Genomic DNA, 17,886 nt, shown 5'->3' with positions numbered 1-17,886 from the left:
CACTTGGATGACGATATCGCAGATTCACACATCTAAAACCAAACTGTTTCTCCCAGTTGGCAATTCCACCCCTCCAACTGCTCAGGCCAAAGACCTAAGTCATCTTTCATGTCTTTCTGTTGAAGCCCACATCCAGTTGATTAGCAAATCCTATTAGCTCTACAATCAAAATACATTTAGAATTTGTCTATTTCATCCAGGCATGGTGGCTCACACCTATAATCCCAGCACTTTGGGAGGCTGGGGCAGGTGGATCACCTGAGGTCAGGAGTTTAAGACCAGCCTGGCCAACATGGTGAGACCCTGTCTCTATTAAAAATACAAAAATCTGCCAGCCATGCTAGCAGGTGCATGTAATTCCAGGCTAGCGGGAGGCTGAGGCACAAGAATCGCTTGAACCTTGGAAGCGGAGGTTGCAGTGAGGTGAAATTGCGCCACTGCACTCCAGCCTGGGCAGCAAAGTGAGACTGTCTCAAAAAAAAATGTCACGTCATCCTTCCACACTCCACCCAAAACTCTCCAACAAGGGAAAGGTTTTCAGAGTAGAATGTCAACTAATAAACGTAAAAGCAACGATAGACTTAGAAAAGTCACCATTTTGCAAACATAATAACATTGCATTTCAACAAGTATCATAAATGAATGCTAAAACTATTGACTGAAAGATTAGTAAGATATAGGGTATTCATGCAGTTTCAAAGTATCTCCCCCACATATTACTTACTAATTACAAAGGATAAAATAGTAACTTTACAGTGGAGAAACCCAACATGCAAGAGATTAAGTCAGCAACACCAATGGGATAAACTTGTATTGTGTCCTTTATAACATAACAGACTGAGAAGGATGTAGCACTCATGTAGTATTTCTGCCCCAAAACTGCACAGCCCAAATCTAATCATAGGAAGCTTTTGATAAACTTAAATTAATGGGCATTTTACTAAACAATTGGTCTATCCTCTTCACAAAGAAAGACTAAGATACAGTTACAGAGTAAAGAAAACCAAGACATATGACAAATAAATTCAATGTATGATTCTGAACTGGATCACAGATTGGGGGGAAAATCAGTACAAAAAAATATTATTAGGACAATTGGCAAAATCAGAATACCTGCAGTATATTACATAATAGAAATTTACCACTGTTAAAATTTCCTAAATTTGTTATGTAAGAGAACATGATTGTTGTGAGGAAAAACACTGAAGTATTCAAAACTAAAAAACAGGACTTTCTACTTCTGGTCTAGCATGTGAGCATCTTCACTCCATCTCAACAACTAAAACCTGAACAAACAGAAAAATAATCAACTGTTCTTAAGTCCATTAGAGAAGTGAGGTCGCAAGCCAAATCCTGCTCCAAATACTGCAGAGACAGACAAGCAGATACAGAGGATCACAACTCACTGGAGCAGAAGCTTCCATGGGAACCAGTACTAGGGTAGGAAAACCTAAAATCAAATTGACAAATTCCTCAAGGCTCAGTGTAGACATACCAGAGATACCAATTCTAGGTGAACCCAGTCATGGGGGTAGTGAGGATGTTTTTGGGAGTTTCACTTCCAGATCTACCATGTCCTCACAGTGAATGTCAGAAAAATTCCCTCCTGCTTCTGGCTTCCAGCAGAGGGAGAGAATAAACAATTTAAAAATACGTCAGATCATTCTGTTCTTCATAACAATTCCGCCCTGAGGAGAAACTATTTTACCAGAGTCTACTAACCTGCTGGAATTATATCAGAGCTTAACCTACCCAGGGAGAAGGAAATCCCCAACTGCAGCCCCTTCTAGCCTTCCACACGGGGGAAGAAAAATCCCCAACTCCAGCCCCCTCCAGCCATTCTGTCTCACCTAAAGGGAGAAAAAGAAAAAAAAAAAAAAAAAACAAGAAGCCCTGATAAAGTTTACAGTTCAGCGGCACAGGCTCACTTGTGAGAATGACTCACAGAACTAGAGACCACTTCACCTCCCCCTCACATCCTATCACTACATCACTAAAGGCCTATTTGCCATAGTTCCCTTTACCCAGTACATATGTCCACCTTTCAACAAAAAATCACAAGGCATAATGAAAGCCAAAAAACACAGTTCAAAGACACTGAACAAGCATCCAAAACAGGTTCAACATGAATGTGGGAATTATCAGTCTAGGAATTGTTTCTAAACTATAATTCATATGTTAAGGGTGTTAATGGGAAAAGTAGACAACAGGCAAGAACAGATAGATAATGTAAGCAGAGAGATGGATATTCTGAGAAAGAAACAAAAAAGAAATGTAAGAGATCAAAAACACCATAACAATAAAGAGTGCCTTTGATGCGCTCTTAGCAGACTAGACAGCGGTAAGGAAAGAATCTCTGAACTTGAGGCTATCTCAAGGGAAACTGCCAAAACTGAAAAGCAAATAGAAAAAAGATCCAAGAACTGTGGGACAGCTACAAAAGGTATAATATAAATGTAATAGGAATACCAAAAAAAAAAAGAAGAAAGAGAGAAAGGAACACAAGCAGTATTTGAAGCCATAATCACTGAGAATTTCCCCCAAATTAATGTCAGATGCCAAGCCACAGGTCCAGGAAGCTCAGAGAACACCAGTGTGGATAAATTGCAAAAAACTACACTTACGCAAAACTAAGAGTATTCAAATGGCAGAAAGTCAAAAATAAGGAAAAAAGATCTTGAAAAAACCACCTTAAAGACCAAGTGTGGTGGCTCACACCTGTAATCCCTGCACTTTGGGAAGCCAAAGCAAGAAGATTGCTTGAGGCCAGGAGTTTGAGACCAGCCTGTGCAACACAGCAAGACCCCACCTCTATTTAAAGAAAAAAAAGAAATCTTACCCATAGAGGATCAAAGATAACAAATACATCTGACTTCTCCTCAGAAGCCATGCAAGCAAAAAGAATGAAGTGAAATATTTAAGATGTTGAGAGAAAAAAGCTGCCAACCTAGAATTCTGCAACTGATGATACCCTTCACAAGTGAAGGAGAAGTAAAGCCTTTCTTAGACAAACGAAAACTGAGGGAAATTTTTGCCAGTAGACCTGCCTTGCAAAAAATGCTGAAAAGGCAGAGAGAAGGAATATGATATAGGTGAGAAACTTAGATCTATTAATACACAAAGAAAAGCATCAAAGAAGGAATAAGTTAAAGTAAAAACTTTTCTTTTTCTTACTGTTAGTTGACATAACAGATAACTATTTCTTCAAAATAATAGCAACAATGTATTCAATTATGTATATATGCATGCTTATATGTAAGTGAAATGAATGCCAATGATACAACAGATGGGAGGGGAAAATTGGGAGTATTTTGTTATAAGGTATTTGCATTACCTGTGAAGTTGTATAGTATTATTTCAAAGTAAATGTGGATTAGTTGTAAGTTACATTGCAAACTCTAGGGCAATCACTAAAAAAAGTAAAAATAATATAACTGCTATCTTTTAAAAAGGAGAGAAAATGGAATAACATAAAATAATTAAATACATAAAGGTGGAAAAGGTACAGAAGACAAAAACAGGAAGAACGAACAAGAGTAACAAGTAGAAAACAGTAACAAATACGGCAGATATTACTCTAACTATATCAGTAATCACCTTAAATGTCAATAGTCTAAATACACCAACTAAAAGACAGAGATGGTTAGAATGGATCAAAAAATAAGATCCAAAAATACATTGTCTACAATAAACCTAATTTAAATACAAAGATACATACAGAATAAAAAATAAGTAAACGGTCAAAATGTCACTATTTACCCCACAAATATGTACAATTATTATGTGTCAATTTTAAAAATTAATTTCTAAAATTTTGAATAAAATCAAAACAGAATACATGAAAAAAAGTAACAGATGGAGAAAGATATACCACATTAATGCTAATTTAAAAAAAAAGGGCAGGAGTAACTATATTAATTTTCAGAGAGAACAGACTTCAGAGCAATCAAAGATAAAAAGGGAAATTACATAATGATAAATCAATACTCCAAAAGACAGAACAATCCTTAATATGCATGCTCGCTCCTAACAGAGTACCAAAATGTATGAGGCAAAAACTGATAGACCTACAGGAGAAATAGATGAATTCATTATTATAGCTGGAGACTTTAACACCCCTATCAGAGATGGACACATACAGCAAAGAGAAAATCAGTAACAACATAGCTGAACTCAACAACACCATTAATCAGGTGGATATAAAGAACATCTTATAGACTGCTTAATTCAACAACAGAATACACATTCCTCTCAAGTTACATGGAACATTCACCAAAACAGACCACATTCTGGGCCATAAAACACACCATAACAAATTTAAAAGAGTAGAAATCATACAATATCTGCCTTCAACAACCAAAATGAAATCAAACTAGAAATCATTAACAGAAGGACAGCTACAAAATCCCAAAATCCTTGGAGATGAAACAACATACTTGTAAAAAAAATACATGAGTCAAAGAAGAATATCAAGAAAAATTTTTAAATATTTGTAACAAAATGAAAATGAAAATACAACTTATCTAAATTTGTGGAATGCAATGAAAGCAGTGCTTAGCGGGAAATTCATAGCACAAAGTACATACATTTAAAAAGAAGATCTAGGGCCGGGCGCGGTGGCTCAAGCCTGTAATCCCAGCACTTTGGGAGGCCGAGACGGGCGGATCACAAGGTCAGGAGATCGAGACCATCCTGGCTAACAAGATGAAACCCCGTCTCTACTAAAAAATACAAAAAACTAGCCGGGCGAGGTGGCAGGCGCCTGTAGTCCCAGCTACTCGGGAGGCTGAGGCAGGAGAATGGCGTGAACCCGGGAGGCGGAGCTTGCAGTGAGCTGAGATCCGGCCACTGCACTCCAGCCTGGGCAACAGAGCGAGACTCCGTCTCAAAAAAAAAAAGAAAAAAAAGAAGATCTAAAATCAATCATCTAAGCTTCCACCTTAGGGAACAAAGGGGTTAAAAAGCATATTAAATGCAAAGTAAGCACAGGAAAAATAATAATAAAGATTAGAGAAGAAGCCAATAGAGAAAATCAACAAAGCCAAAGCTGGTTCTTTGAAACGATCAATAAAATCAGTAAATATCCAGCTAGGCTAAGAAAAAAAAGGGAGAAAACACAAAGTACTAATATCAGAAATGAAAATTGAAATAGACCTATTTCTCTTAAAGAAATTGAATCAATAACTGGTAACTTTCCAAAACAGAAAGCACCAGGCCCAGATGCATTCACTGGTGAATTCCACCAAACATTTAAGAAATAAATTATGTCAATTCTCCACAAAATTTTCCTGAAGATAGAATCAGAGGGAATACTTTCTAACTCAGTCTATGAGGCCAGGATTTCCCTAATACCAAAACCAAAGACATGACAAGAAAAGGAAACCACAAACTATTATCCTCAACAAAACAGTAACAAATCCAATCCAATAATGTATAAAAAACTATATACACCACAACCAAATGGAATTTATCCCAGGTATGCAAGGTTGGTTCAACATTCAAAAATCAATTAATATAACCCATCACATCAACAAGTTACAGAAGAATAACTACATGATCGTATCATTGATACGGAAAAAGCATTTGACAAAATCCAACACTCCTTCATTATAAAAACTCAGTAAACCAGGAATAGAGGAAACTTCCCCAACATGATAAAAAATATCTACAAAAAACAACACACAGCTAACATCATACTTAATGGTGAGAAACTCAAAAGTTTTCCCACTAAGATCATGAACAAGGAAAGGATGTCCCCTCTCACTACTCCTTTCCAACATTGACTTAGAAGTCTTAGCTAACAAAATAAGACAGGAAAAGGAAATAAAAGGTACACTGGGAAGGAAGAAACAAAACTTTGTTTACAGACGACAAGACTGTTTATATAGAAAATCCAAAAGAACAAACTCCTGAAATTAATAAGTGATTATAGCAAGGTGGCAGCATACAAGATTAATACACAAAAGTCAATCACATGAGATAATACTACACACCCACTGAAATTGCCAAAATCCAAAACTGACAACACCAAATGTGATGAGGATGTGAAACAGCAGGAACTCTAATTCATTGCCGGTAGGAATGCAAAATGGTAAAGCCACTTTGGAAAAAAGTCTAGCAATGTCTTACAAAATGAAACATAATCTTACCATAGGACTCAGCAATCATGCTCCTTGGTATTTATCCATATGAATTGAAAATTACACCCACAAAAAAACCTATACTCAGATGTTATAACAGCCTTGCTCATAATTGATAAAACTTAGAAGCAATCAAGATGTCCTTCAGTAGGTGAGTAGATACATAAACTATAGTGTATCCAGACAATGGGATATTATTCATCACTAAAAGAAATGAGCTATCAAGCTATGCAAAGACATAGAGAAAACTTAAATGCATATTACTAGGTAAAAGAAGCCTATCTGAAAAGTCTACACACTGTGAAATTCCAACTATATGGCATTCTGGGAAAAGTAAACCTATGGAGACTATAAAAAAGATTAATGATTGTCATGGGTTAGGGAGAGTAAAGGATAAATAGGAGAAGCCCAGTAAGTAGACTTTTCAGGCAGAGGAACTATTCTGTAGGATACAACAATGACAGACGTATGTCATTATACATTTGTCCAAATCCATAGAATATTCAACACCAAGAGTGAATTCTAATGTTAACTATGAACTTTTAAATGATAATCATGTGTCAAAGTACGTTTACTGATTACAATATGCCACTCTGGTGCAGGACACTGATAGTCATGAAGACTGCGCATGTGTGGGGACAGGGGCTACAGGGGAACTCTCTGTACTTTCTGCTCATTTTTTTCTATGAATCTTAAAACTACTATAAAAAAAAAACTTAACAAAAAAAAAAGGATAATGATGTCTGTAACTTACTCTCAAATGGTTCAGAAAATATGCACATATGCATATACAATATAAAAAATGATGGCCAGATGCAGTGGCTCACACCTGTAATCCCAGCACTTTGGGAGTCCGAGGTGGGAAGATTGCTTGAGGTCAGAAGTTCAAGACCATCCTGGTGACAACAAAGTGAAAATCCATCTCTATATTTTATTAAAAAATAATAGACTGGGCGCAGTGGCTCACGCCTGTAATCCCAACACTTTGGGAGGCCAAGGCGTGCAGATTACGAGGTCAGGAGATCAAGACTATCCTCGCTAACATAGTAAAACTCCATCTCTACTAAAAATAAAAAAGAATTAGGTGGGCATGGTGGCAGGCACCTGTAGTCCCAGCAACTGGGGAGGCTGAAGCAGGAGAGCAGCATGAACCCAGGAGGCGGAGCTTGCAGTGAGCTGAGATCGCACCACTGCACTCCAGCCTGGGCAACAGAGCAAGACTCTGTCTCAAAAAATAATAATAACAATAACAATAATAAGATAAAAATTAAAGAAAGAAAAATGAGAAAGCAAAGGGACAAAATATAAATTAGCAAATCTTAATGAAGAATATATGAAGACACATTTTTCTATTCTCACAACTTCTCTGCATGTTTGACATTTTTTCAAAGCAATTAAAAATTAACAACAAAAAATGTAAAACTCTCCAACAGCTTCCCATCTCACTCAGAGTAAATGACAAAGTCCTTAAAATTAACTCTAAGACTACTCTATTCCATTACCATAGGATTCCTTGTTATTCCTTGCCAGGTGTATTTCCTCTCAGGAATTTGTTATTCCTGTTTTCTTGGGACACTCCTCCACAAAATGTCCACATGGCTCATTCCCTCACATCCTTCACGTCTTATTTAACTAGAAGAGAAAGGATGGTATAGGTTCCAAACCCGGAAGCCAGTGGAGAATATTGGAAAGAGGAGTCACTGAGAGAATAGAAACAAGAGCTGAATAGCAAAAAGAAAATGATAGTTTAATTCAGCTTTTAGAGCTAAGAAAGTATACGACAATCAATCCCACCCTTTTTATCCATTTGTTCTTATTAACATGAAAAGAAATAAACATCACAGCACAGTGTTTTCATTCATCAGTTTACCTATTTCGAGCAGGAGATTTCCCAGCATCCTCTTGCACAGATACAAGTCTTGTTGAAAGAGGAGTATTTGAGGAATCTGGATGAATCAAACTATAAAGAAAATAGGAAAATACTGAAATAATTCAGGACAGTAAAAGGGAATTTCAATGAGGCACTTTAACATTAAAAGCAGATTAAATCTTTTTCCCTGCAATACTGACATTATGGATCATTTTTGTTCTTCCTTTAATTAGGGTGTAGACGGTATGAGTAATAGCTTTTGCAATGCATGGCTTTTAAGAATATAAAATGCCAAAAGGACAATTTTTAAAAGTTTTTAAGTATATGGAATGTAAATAAAATTACTTGGATGGATGCTTTCGAAACTTTTAACATTATAAATACAAGATGAAAGTGATTTTGGAGGGAAATCTGAGTTCAAATATTTTTTTTATTCTCAGTCCCCACAACCCACTAGAATAGCAACATAGAGACAGAGAAACCTAGGTCCAAGTGCAGGCTCTACCTCTTACTAGCTGCGTGATCTTGGGTTCATTACTTAATCTCACTAAACCTCAGCATCCACATCTATCGAAAGGAGAAAATAGTGCCTGCCACAGAGATACGCTGACTAAAAGAGAATGAACATTAAGGAATTAGCACAGAACCTAAAATTTAACTATCATTCTACCTTTGACATCCATTGTACATCTCTCAAGAAGCTTTCTTACCTGATTTGTTTTGTTAAATCACATCTGCCAATTACGACAGGGCCAGTTACAACTAAAAAGCATTACTAACTAAAGTAAACAAAAACTAAAAAATCTCTATACTTTGTATTGTTTAATTAAACATAGAATCAATGTTTAAAATTTATAAGATATATGTAAGGTATAAAAAATCACAATGCCATAAACACCAAAGTATTCATCAAGCAATGTAAGAAAAGGCTGGGCATGGTGGCTCACGCCTATAACACCAGTACTCTGGGAGGCGGGCAAATCACTGCAGCCTATGAATTCGAGGCCAGCCTGGCCAACATGGCGAACCCTATCTCTACTGAAAATACAAAACTTAGCTGGGCATGGTGGCACACACCTGTAATCCCAGCTATTTGGAAGGCTGAGACACAAGAATCACTTGAACCTGGGAGGTGGAGGTTGCAGTGAGCCAAGATCACACCACTGCACTCCAGCCTGGGTGACACAGCGAGACTCCATCTCAAAATAAATAAACAAATAAAAACTAATGTAAGAAAAAGAAACTTCGGCCAGGCGCAGTGGCTCACACCTGTAATCCCAGCACTTTGGGAGGCTGAGGCAGGTGGATCACCTGAGGTCAGGAGTTCAAGACCAGCCTGGCCAACATGGTGAAACCCCGTCTCTACTAAAAATAGAAAAATTAGCCGGGCATGGTGGCGGGCGCCTGTAATCCCAGCTACTTGGGAGGCGAGGCAGGAGAATCGCTTTAACGCGGGAAAAGGAGGTTGCAGTGAGCCAAGATTGTGCCATTGGACTCCAGCCTGGGCAACAAGAGCAAAAAAAAACTCCATCTCAAAAAAAAAAGAAAGAAAGAAAGAAAAGAAAAAGAAAAAGTACACTACTGCTGACTGTGAAATTCCCCTACCCAGTCCTAATCCCTTCCCTTCCCTCAGTGAAACCACTGTTATAACTTTCATATCTATCGTTGTCTTTCTTTTCTTTAAGTTTTACCACATTTCAGTCCCTAGACAGTGTACTAGTTGCGCGTATTTTTAAATTTTATATAAATTAAATTTTACTGGTTACATGATTAGATGATTTTCTTTTCTACTCCACTTTATGTCCCTGAGATTCATACATATTGAACGTAACTGTAATTAATTCATTTTTTACTTCTATTTAAATTCATTACATATTAATTTCTCAATTCCTTAAGGGATAACTGAGAAATTAACTTATCAGAGAGATATTAGTTAAAACTATAAGCTCTTTGAAATGACCAGATTTGGTATTATGCTTAACAAAATAATTCAGCTAAAGAAAATAATCAGAGGCCAGGTGTAGTGGCTCATGCCTGTAACCTCAGCAGTTTAGGAAGCTAAGGTGAGAGGATCGCTTGAAACCAGGAGTTCAAGATCAGCCTGGTCAACATGGCAAGACACCGTCTCTAACAAAAAAAAAAAAAAAATTAGCCAAGCACAGTGGTGTGCACCTATTGTCCCAGCTACTCAGGAGGCTGAGGCAGTTGTCCCAGCTACTTGGGAGGCTGAGGTAGAAGGGATTCAAGGCTGCACTGAGCTATGATCACACCACTACACTCTAGCCTGGGTGACAGAGCAAGGCCGTCTCAAAAATAATAACTAATAATTTTTAAAAATCAGAAACTGATGAAACTAAGATTCTAATTCAAACAATTCCAGGGAACTTCCAAGAGTTAGCACCCTCTACTACCAAGCAATGCAGTATACTTAGGAAAAAACATGACGTAGCAGTGCAGTATACTTACAGAAAAACATGACATATTCCTTCAGAAGGAAAAAAAATCTAATTTCATTTGGAAATATGAATACATACTGTATGGGCATTCTTCTTCCCACAGAAGGCTACATTAGAAATTAATAATCTCAAGATTATATACATGCCATGCACTGTTCTTGGTGCCTGGGGTAGAACAGTGACAAGAAAGGTATAAAGTCTCCTCTCATGGAGCTTACATTCTAATTAGCCAATATCATCACTATCCATAAACATCTGCAAACATTATGGAAGCAAGCCAAAGAAAAAGGAGAACACAGTGAAGTGACAGGAAATAATTCAAAGATAAGTGTTAACTGAAAGCACTCACAGGTCAGACAACTATCGGTATTTCTCAATTTTAAATAAAATTATATTTAAGGGACAATACCTTTGCCAGGCCAAATCATCCTCTAAAAATATGTTACGGCTGGCTTTCCTACTCCCAACAGGTGTTCGGGGTTCACTTGGATCAAGTACAGACACAGAGCAAGCAGAATCTGAAAGAGCATTCAAGTCTTCCCCAATAGAATTACTGTCTGTGGAATGAGCATAACTTAAGGCTATTTTTCTACAATATGTGCAAGCTCGGAGGTCTCCTAGGAGAAAGAAAAAAAAAAAAAAAAAACAAGGAAAATGAAGGAAAAGATAGCAGTAACATATTGCTTAATGTAACTTTTTTAACTCCTTGGGTCAACAGTTCATCTAATAACAAGGAAATGTCTTCAAGTACAGACTCTCAAAAAAAGATATTTTAAAAAGTGAAATAATTGTGTTAGCTCTATTACATGTATTTAAGGGCCATTTTGAATTCTGGCACAAAAAATAAAAAGTTAAAAGAAAAAAAAAAAGAGCCATCATTATGATAAATCCATCCAGGTGTCCAAACTACCGCAAACATTTATAATGAGTCTAAAATGTAATATACCAGGCCGGACGTGGTGGCTCAGGCCTATAATCCCAACACTTTGGGAGGCTGAAGCAGGCGGATCACCTGAGGTCAGGAGTTCAAGACTAGCCTGGCCAACATGGTGAAACTCCGTCTCTACTAAAAATACAAAAATTAGCCGGGCTTGGTAATGCATACCTGTAATCCCAGCTACTCAGGAGGCTAAGGCAGGAGAATCACTTGAACCCAGGAGGTGGAGGTTGCAGTGAGCCAAGACTGTGCTATTATACTCCAGCCTGGGCAACAAGAATGAAACTCCATCTCAAAATAAATAAAAAAATGAAATAAAATAAAATGTATATCCCAAAGATACTAGAAAATTTTGCTTAAAAGAGTATTTTTTTCCCAGGTTGTAAAAGTGAAATAAGGGATCTAGGCCAGCCACAGTGGCTCACACCTGTAATCCCAGCACTTTGTGGGGGCCAAGGCGGGAGGACTGCTTGAGGGCAGGAGTTCAAGAACAACCTGGCCACCATACCGAGACCCTGTTCTATAAAAATATAAACATACATAAAATAAAATTTTGAAAAAGAAATCTAACAATGACATGAGTTTCAAGGAATAACATTTTTTAATAGAATAAATAAACCAACACAAATGGAAACAACATATTTTCCACAGGCAAATTAATTAAGGAGGAAAATATTATTAAGGTCTTTATTGTGAAGCCCTGAAGAGTACCCTCCACAGAATTCCAAAAGCAAACTAATAGAAAATGGGTTTACATGCTGTATAATATATGAGAGTAAAAATTATAAAAGAATTCTTATAAAAAAAGTTAGGGCCAAGTGCAGTGGCTCACTCCTATAATCCCAGCACTTTGGGAGGCTGAGACGGATAAATCACCTGAGGTGAGTAGTCCAAGACCAGCCTGGCCAACATGGTGAAACCCTGTCTCTACTAAAACTACAGAAATGAGCTAGGCATGGTGGCGGGCGCCTGTAATCCCAGCTACTCGGGAGGCTGCAGTGGGAGAATCGCTTAAACCTGAGAGGCAGAGGTTGCAGTGAGCCGAGACTGTGCCACTGCACTCCAGCCTGCACAACAAAAGCGAAACTCCGTCTGAAAAAAAAAAAAAAGAATAGAAATGAAATATCCTTGAGAGGACAAACAAGGTTAATATTTCTAAATACATATTTTTTGAGGGTGCAGACCTGTCCAAATATAAGTTTTCATTTCTACCCTATTTTTCTATAACATTGTTTTGAGTGATTCTATAACATTTTAGGTACTAAAAAAGGAGGTAAAATAATTAAACCTTACTAAATAACATGTTGTTTAATAATTCTACCTAAAATTTTCCCACTAATAATAGAAAACTGAAGTGATACAAAATAAAAGACTTCTAAAAGTTAACTGTATCGTGTTTTCACCATAATCACTACCAAAATGGCCTTTTACTTTTTCATTTTAAGACTACTATTACATAGTACTCAGTTTTATTAAATTATGCACGTAGGCCAGGCATGGTGGCACACACCCATAATCCCACTACTTCAGGAGGCCAAGGCAGGCAGACTGCTTGAGCACAGGAATTTGAGATCAGCCTAGGCAACATGGTGAGACCCCACATCAATAAAAAATACAAAAACTAGCCAGGGCACGGTGGCATGCACCCTGTAGTCCAAGCTACTTGGGAGGCTGAGAGGTGCGAGGATTGCTTGAGCCCAGGAGGCTGACGCTGCAGTAAGCTGTGATCGTGCCACTGCACTGCAGCTTGAGCAGCAGAGCGAGACTTGGTCTCCAAAAAAAAAAAAAAAAAAAAAAAAAAAAGAAGTGAAAATTACTCCCTGTAGAAAGACTTTCAATTTACTACAACAAAGACTTCATTTGTTTCTTACACTATAAAGGAAATCTCCCCTAACCAGTCAGCTATTAGAACTAAAATTATCAAATCAATAAACAGAGCCAAGCCTAATCAGAAAAGTTTTCATTTCATGAAGAACTTTCATCAGTAAGAGCCTATTAAGCGCATGCCTATATGGTGTGATGGGAATACAAAGACTGATGAGATACAGTCCTGCCATTAAAAAACTCATAGTCCACTGGAGGCAACACACATATAATCAAAAAGCTGCATGACAGATGCAGATACTATTGCTACTACCATCAATAACAATAGTTTACTGTTCATTAATCCCTTTCCATGTACTAGACATTTTTCTAGCTATTAACATTTATTCAGTGGCACAATGTATAATTGTGCCTAGCATATATTATTGCAGAGGTCCCCAACCCCAGAGCCATGTACTGCTCCCCATCCATAGCCTGTTAGGAAGCAAGCCACACAGCAGGAGGTGAGTGGTGAGCAAGCAGCACACAAGCCATACACAAACAAGCATTACCTCCGGAGCCCCACCTCCTGTCACATGAGCGGTGGCATTAGATTCCTACAGAAGCGTGAACCCTACGGTGAACTGCGCATGTGAGGGATCTAGGATGAAACGTTCCTACGAGAATCTAATGCCTGATTATCTAAGGTGGAACAGTTTCATCTCAAAACCATCGCCCATCCCCCACACCAGTCCATGGAAAGACTGTCTTCCACAAAAGCGGTCCCTGGTGCCAAAAAGGTTGGGGACCACTATATTATGCCATTTGTGATTAACCTTATGTGTCAACGTGGCTAGATTAGTTGTTTGGTCAAGCTGAGATGCTGTGAAGGTTATTTTTTTTGGATGTGATTAATATTTACAATCAGCTGACTTTAAGTAAAGCAGACTGTCCTCTAGAATGTGAGTAGGTCTCATCTAATCAGCTGAAGTCCTTAAGGACAAAGACTAAAGTTTTCAGAAGAAAAAGAAATTCTGTCTCAACACAGTAAGATAGAAATCCTGTAGGAGTTTCCAGCCTACTGGCTTGCCCTGAGAATTTCAGACTTGCCAGTCCTCAAAATAACTTGACCGATTGTTAAACATAAATTTCTCTCTATATTAAGTGTGTGTTTGTGTATCCTACTGGTTCTGTTTCTCTGGAGAACCCTAACACATATTTTGGGACCAAGAATGGCTTTAGAGCAACAGAATCTTAAGGATAAGTTTTCTGAATTGGTTCTTACATTTCTGGAATTGGTTCTCTAAGCTGATTAGATTTAAAGGCACGAATGACTCTATTTCCAGTAGTAAAGAGAACACTGATGGTCCATTGTGTAATGTGGCAACCAAGACATGCAAAATATCACCTATAGATACTCCGAATCAAACATTAATACTTATAAAAGGCAAAGTGCTGGGTGACCAAGTATTTAATACCTTAGAACGGTTTTGTCAAGCTAACAAGTACAATGACATGGGCTGGATCCTCCTAATTGCATTAGACAAAAGTTAAAAAAGAAATGGATTACCTTAGGGATTCAAATTCCCAGCTGAAGAACTGTATAAATTATCTGAAAGTTTCTAGGTCTTCCTTGAAAGAAATCCTTACCTCCTGCAGTTTCAGTGCTAAGATTGCTAAAAATCAAATGACACTCTCATCCTGCAAGTGGCTGAACTGAAACACAAACTGAATCACCAACCTTGAAGTTTGTCTGCTATTAAAGTGAGGGCATTGATTGGGAAGGGATGGAAATATATAGGAAGATCCTGATGAAGCTGGGGATACTAAACACCAAAATTCTGAGTCTTCTTTGCCAGCAGAAGCAGTCTTTCCACCTCATTTGAGGAGATTAACCTGGCTTTGATCAGACAGTCTGTAATGACCTCCCCTGAGTTAGCTGCCCTGCAAGACACTGCTAATTTTACTCAGGATCTACTCCTGCTACTCCTCTTTGCTACCAGACCTATAAAGAAACTCAAGCTCAGGCAGACCCTGAAAGGTGAGATACAAACTGTGACCCATGAGAAGGTGCACTGCACTCCAGAACTACATGATTTTTCCCATTTATACAGATAAAAAAGCAAGGAAATACATGTGGGAATGGATAATGAAGGTATGGGATAACAGTGGAAAGAATGGTAAAGTTGGATCAAGCTGAATTTACTGATATGGGCCCACTAAGCAGATTCTATATTTATTGTCGCAGCTCAAGGGGTTAAAAGGGTCTCCAACAGTCTGTTTAGATGACTGGCTGAAACACAGACCAAAAGGTGGCTTACACTAAATGGGGTTAAAATGTCAGAAATGCCCTATTATATTATAGAAGAAGGCATCCAAAGGTTAGGGGAGATTGAAACATTAAAAGTAGTTTTACCATGTGAGACTTGCTGACTCACCCAAGGGGGCCATACCTTTCAACCACGACTATGAGAAATAAATTTGTGAGGGGAGGCCCAGCATCCTTAAAGAGCTTTGTGGTTGCTCTTCTTTGTAGATCAGAAATTACAAAAGGAACTACTGCTACTGGGTCAGGAAACCTAAATGCAATGGGGATCACTGGATCCCAGGGTTGCGGGGCCAATAGACAGCACTTTAATAGCCAAAGACAAGGTGGGCATGGTTACTGTAATAGACATCAGCATCAAAGCAGTAATCAGAATAGATTAAGAGATTTACAGCATTGGCTAGTTGATCATAATGTCTCCACAAGTGAAGTAGATGGGCAATCAACAAAACTCTTACTTGATTTGTATAAGGGAAATAACTCTACATCAAGTAGCTATAAGTCCAACTTGAATAATGAAAACCGAGTCATATGATCCTTTAATCAATTCCCAGACTTGAGCCATTTACCAATTTACCATTTACCGATGATCCAGAACTCTTCTTCATTCTGAAGAAGAACCCCACTACACTGCCAGAAATGTATACTGTTAATCTTTCTACCAGCCATCGCCAAAGAGACCTATGCTTGTACCAAGGCAACTGGACACTGAGAAGGAAATAATGAAATTTTTCAGGGGTTATTAGACACTCACTCTCAACTGACACTAATTTCAGGAGACCCAAAACATCACTCTGGTGTGCCTGTCAGAGTAGAGACTTACAGAGGTCAGGTGATCAGTGGAGCTTTAGTTCAGGTCTATCTCACTGTGAGTTTAGTGAGTCCCCAGACTCACTCTATAGTTATTTCCCCAGTTCAAGAATAGAGATAGAACAGACAACCAGGAGGATCCCTACATTTGTTCCCTGATCTGTATTTTGGTACTTCTGGCCTCCAGAACTACGAGACATACATTTCTGTTGTTCTAAGCCACTGAGCCTGTGGGTACTTTGTTATGGTAGCCCTAGGAAGCTAACATACCAACCATATTAACAAGAAAGGCTTTATCCTGACGGTAATGGGAGCTCTGAAAGAGTACTATGCAGGGAAATACCCTGACATGATCAAATTAGCATTTTACAAAGAATGCTGACTAGGATATGAAATATGAATTCGAGGTAGGGAGAAACTAAAGGTTAAAAAAAAAAAAAAGTCTTTTAAAAGCTGTAATTGTGGTCACTGTAGCCTTAGAGTACAATTTGAAGTCAGGAAATGTGATGCCTCCTGACTTGTTCTTTTTGCTTACAATTGTTTTGACTACTCAGGCTCTTTTTTGGTTCTATATGAATTTTAGAATAGTTTTTCTAATTCTATGAAAAATGGCATTGGTAGTTTCATAGGAATAGGCTACAGTAACAAAAACAGCATGGTACTGGTACAAAAACAGGCACATAAGCCAATGGAACAGAACAAAGAACCCAGAAATAAAACCACACACTTACAGACATTTGATCTTCAACAAAGTCAACAAAAATGAACAACAGGGAAAGGACTTCCTATTCAATAAATGGCACTGGGATAGCTGGCTAGCCATATACAGAAGAATAAAACTGGCCCCTATGTTTCACCATATATGAAAATTAATTCAAGATGGATTAAAGATTTAAATGTAAGACCTCAAACTATGAAAGTCCTAGAAGAAAACCTATGAAGCACAATTCTGGACATCAGCCTTGGGGAACAACTTATGACTAAGTCCTCAAAAGCAATTGCAACAAAAACAAAAATTGACATCTGGGACCTAATTAAACTACAGTGCTTCTGCACGGTAAAAGAAACTATCAACAGAGTAAACACACAAGCCACAGAAGAGGAGACTATACTTGCAAACTATGCATCTGACAAAGATCTAATATCCAGAATATATAAGAAACATAATTCAACAAGTAAAAAACAAATGACCCCATTAAAAATTGGGCAAAAGACATGAACAGACACTTCTCAAAAAAAGACCTACAAGTGGCCAACAAACATGAAAAAATGCTCCACATCACTAATCATTAGTGAAATGCAAATCAAAACCACAATAAGATACCATCTCACACCAGTCAGAATAGCTGTTATTAAACAGCCAAAAAACGAATACTGGTAAAGCTGCAGAGAAAAGAGAATGCTTATACACTGCTGATGGGAATGTAAGTTATTTCAGCCACTGTGGAAGACAGTTGGAAGATTTCTCAAAGAGCTTAAAACAGAACTACTACCATTTGACTCAGGAATCCCACTACTGGGTATATATCCAAAGGAGAATAAAT

At 37.9% G+C, this 17,886-nt stretch overlaps 1 protein-coding gene across 11 annotated transcripts in view; it reads right to left on the bottom strand.

The window, feature by feature from the left end:
* Positions 1 to 17,886, bottom strand: part of PIKFYVE (phosphoinositide kinase, FYVE-type zinc finger containing) — a 92,925-nt gene that overhangs the window by 61,338 nt on the left and 13,701 nt on the right. For all 11 annotated transcript variants that reach the window (XR_002733263.1, XM_023219920.1, XM_023219954.1 and 8 more), the window contains 2 exons: positions 10,876 to 11,083; positions 8,011 to 8,100 (listed from right to left, as the gene is read on the bottom strand). Coding sequence is in view for 10 of the 11 variants with exons in the window: in XM_023219920.1 (XP_023075688.1) it covers positions 8,011 to 8,100; positions 10,876 to 11,083 (298 nt within the window). In the remaining variant the exon portion in view is untranslated. The remainder of the gene's footprint in view (positions 1 to 8,010; positions 8,101 to 10,875; positions 11,084 to 17,886) is intronic.

The sequence above is a fragment of the Piliocolobus tephrosceles genome, chromosome 11 (assembly GCF_002776525.5).
Source record: "Piliocolobus tephrosceles isolate RC106 chromosome 11, ASM277652v3, whole genome shotgun sequence".
Lineage (NCBI taxonomy): Eukaryota > Metazoa > Chordata > Mammalia > Primates > Cercopithecidae > Piliocolobus > Piliocolobus tephrosceles.
The sequence above is the reverse complement of the archived record's forward strand: the minus strand, read 5'-3'. Positions and strand labels throughout refer to the sequence as shown.